A 3,046-nucleotide genomic window follows, 5' to 3' on the forward strand; every position below is an offset into this window, starting at 1 on the left:
CCACCATGTGGTTGCTGGGAATTGAACTCAGGACCTTTGGAAGAGCAGGCAATGCTCTTAACCACTGAGCCATCTCTCCAGCCCCCGAATTTTTTTTATAATAGTTAAACTGAAACTAAAATAAGACCAAACACAATATAAGAAACATTTCATAATAAAAATAAGACAAACTAAGCTTGATCATAAGATAAAATTCAAATGAGAATTTTGATAGCTAGTTTTTTACTTCTTAAAAAGATTTGTCCTGTTTTTATGTGCATGTCTGAGGATCCATGTGTGTATGTTGTAGTGTGTGTCTGTGTGTGTGTCTGTCTGTCTGTCTGTCGGTGTGTGCGTGTGTGCCCTTGAAGGCCAGCATAGTGCGCTGGGTCCCGAGCAGCTGGAGTTACAGGTGACTGTCAACTGTCTAACAGGATGACCTCACCCACCGAGTCGTTTCTCCATCACCCAGGTTTTGGTTTTTCAAAGTGATTTTGCTTCTCTTATTTGAAACAAATGCTTTAAGAATAATCTTCGTTATTTTTAAGGACACAGACTGAAATGTGACAGAGAAGTGACGACTTGCTCTGGACATCTCAGTCCTCAACACCGAGTTACAGGTTTCCCCTGAGAAAGAAAAGGTGAATTTTTTTTTTAGATAATTGTTTGTGAACTATCTTTTTTCTTTTGCTATAGACAAAGCATCCTGAGAAGTAAAGGTACTGTTTTACTGTTAGCCTTTTTCCTAATAAAGGAAACACCAATATTTAACTCCAGCCAGAGAAGTTCTTTTCTTATTTTCTGGTTATTTGGAATGCAAAAAATTTCAGACTCTTCTGGCTAAAGTGATCTTTTTGGAAATGAAAATAATTTTGTTTTTAAATCACATGTGCTACCTATGTTATTGTACAAATCAATGACCTCATCACTATGCTTCACAGATAAAATGAATGTGTGATGACACCACAGAAAATTTATTTTTAATCAACCTTTACCTCCAAACACAAACAAAGTTAAAATAAAAACATGAATAAAGTAAAAAGCAATGTGCAAACCACCACCTTCAGCCCAACTAGAGATAATACAATGGTGTTTGTGTTTGGAGGCCTTTGGCCATGTTTTTCCTGCTGGAGTTTCCTCTTATATTGTATTATTCTTCTATATCAGAGAAGGAAGAGCATATAATGAAGAGGAAACCATCATGGGGATGCAATGCGGTTAAACCTACGACATCCTACAGGAGAGGCATCCTGAAGCCCGGCGAACAGTCGGGTCTCTGAACTCAGCACAGAGCAGCTTCCCTACATCTAGGCACTCAGAACCTGGATCTGCAGGTCTTGCCTTTGCCCCATTTGTAGGTTTGTTTGGATCCTGAAAAGTCCCTGGTGCTCAGGGACACTGAAGTGGAAGTTAGCAGACGATGAACTCTGAAGATCATGGTGGAGACTCTCACTCGGTGCCTGACACCTAGTAGATGATAAATAGATGTTGAAAGAGAAAAGACATGATTGGATGCCCAGGACAGAGGCATGCAGGGAGGAAGGGGTGGAAACCCTGTGACCTTGTGCCAGATTTCAAGTCTCCTTGGGCTTCTTTTTTTTTTGATGGATGTGCTTGCATCAATCAGAGAGAAAGCACAAACCCTGAGGGTAAAGAATTCTGTACCTGGTTTGACAGAAGTCACCCCTTCTCCGACACTCTCCACAATACCAGCTCCCTCGTGGCCTAGAACTGCAGGAAGTGGCATAGGCTGGTTTCCAGCAACCATGTGATCATCTGAGCGACAGACCGACGTGGCCACCATCTACAGATTAGCGATAGAGTTTGTTGAGCCGTGATAGCGATTGAGAAGGTTTAGTACACCTAATCTGAATTGTGGTTCTGAGGAGCCTGCTAACAATCCCTTTTGCTTCTGATTCGATATAGGTCCAAGATTTTTCCCATGCTTTTCTATCTTTTCCCAGTTAAATAGCTTAAGCATCAAGGATCATCCTGTGAATTAAGGGACCCTAAAAATGTAGTTTATACAACATACAAAATGTATACATTGTTATGGAGTTAGAGCTAAACAATGAGCACCAAGAAATTACTTAATATTACCTAATTACCTAATATTAATTGCTTTAGGACTCAGGATTTTAGCACTTTACAAACTCATGAACATAAAAAATTTTTCGGGGATTATGTTAAACTTTGTACTTTCAGCGGCTGAGGTCAATAGCTAGGCTCAGCAACAGACTCATTCATGTCGGGGTGAGCATATGAAACAGGATGTTAATGGGCATCTGGACGCATCTATGTAGTATTTTCTGAGTTTTTCAAACCTAACATTTTAGAAGGTAGAAAGAGACGTTACCTTAATGCGAACTTCATGGGCCTTGGGGGGTGCGACTTCTATGTCCTCGATGGAGAAGGGCTTCTTGGTCTCCCATAGCACAGCTGCTTTGCACTTGATCACCTGGAAGAGGAAGGGTTACTGCAGCTCTATGGAGATCATCACAATTGTGTCTTTCTATTTCCTATGCACAGCGTCTGTCCACAGGTCTGCCACCCATTGTTACATAGAAATGGACACTTCTCATTTACAAGGCGTCATAACATCCTGAGAAACGTGTGACACCATAGTAGGTCAGGAAAAGGAAGGTCACACATCGGGCATTAATTGGTGTATGTGTGCTCTTTCAGGCCACGTTTGTACCCTTTTGTTTCCTGATAGTCACTGGTACTGTTCTGAAAGAGGTTGTTTGACTGCAATCATTGGATTGATGTGGGATTATCTTCTATATGCTGTGGGTATGCTCTATTACCATTGGTTAATAAAAAAGTTGCCTTGGCCTATGGCAGGGCAGAATATAGCCAGGCTGGAAGAGATATATATATAGAGAGAGTAGGCAGAGTCAGGGAGATGCCATGTAGCTGTCAAAGGAGAAAGACTGCCAATACCCACCGGTACCGATAGACTATCGCAGTCATTTCTAATAATACATAGGTTAATAGAAATGGATAATTTAAGATATAAGAGCTAACTAGGAATACACTTGTGCCATTGGCCAAGCAGTGTTGTTAT

General features: G+C 40.9%; 1 protein-coding gene across 1 annotated transcript in view; it reads right to left on the bottom strand.

Annotated features, from left to right (window-relative positions):
* The window catches only part of LOC126496003 (alcohol dehydrogenase 1-like), a gene marked incomplete at its 5' end in the record, with an annotated part of 14,977 nt that extends 12,528 nt beyond the window's left edge, over positions 1-2,449 (bottom strand). The window contains 2 exons of the mRNA XM_050133587.1: positions 1,302-1,783; positions 2,336-2,449. Coding sequence (XP_049989544.1) covers positions 1,302-1,783; positions 2,336-2,449 — 596 coding nt within the window. The remainder of the gene's footprint in view (positions 1-1,301; positions 1,784-2,335) is intronic.
* Positions 2,450-3,046: the final 597 nt, after the last annotated feature.

This window comes from Alexandromys fortis, unplaced genomic scaffold, assembly GCF_014885135.2.
Source record: "Alexandromys fortis isolate MF-2015 unplaced genomic scaffold, M_Fortis_MF-2015_v1.1 scaffold_800, whole genome shotgun sequence".
In the NCBI taxonomy this organism is placed as follows: domain Eukaryota; kingdom Metazoa; phylum Chordata; class Mammalia; order Rodentia; family Cricetidae; genus Alexandromys; species Alexandromys fortis.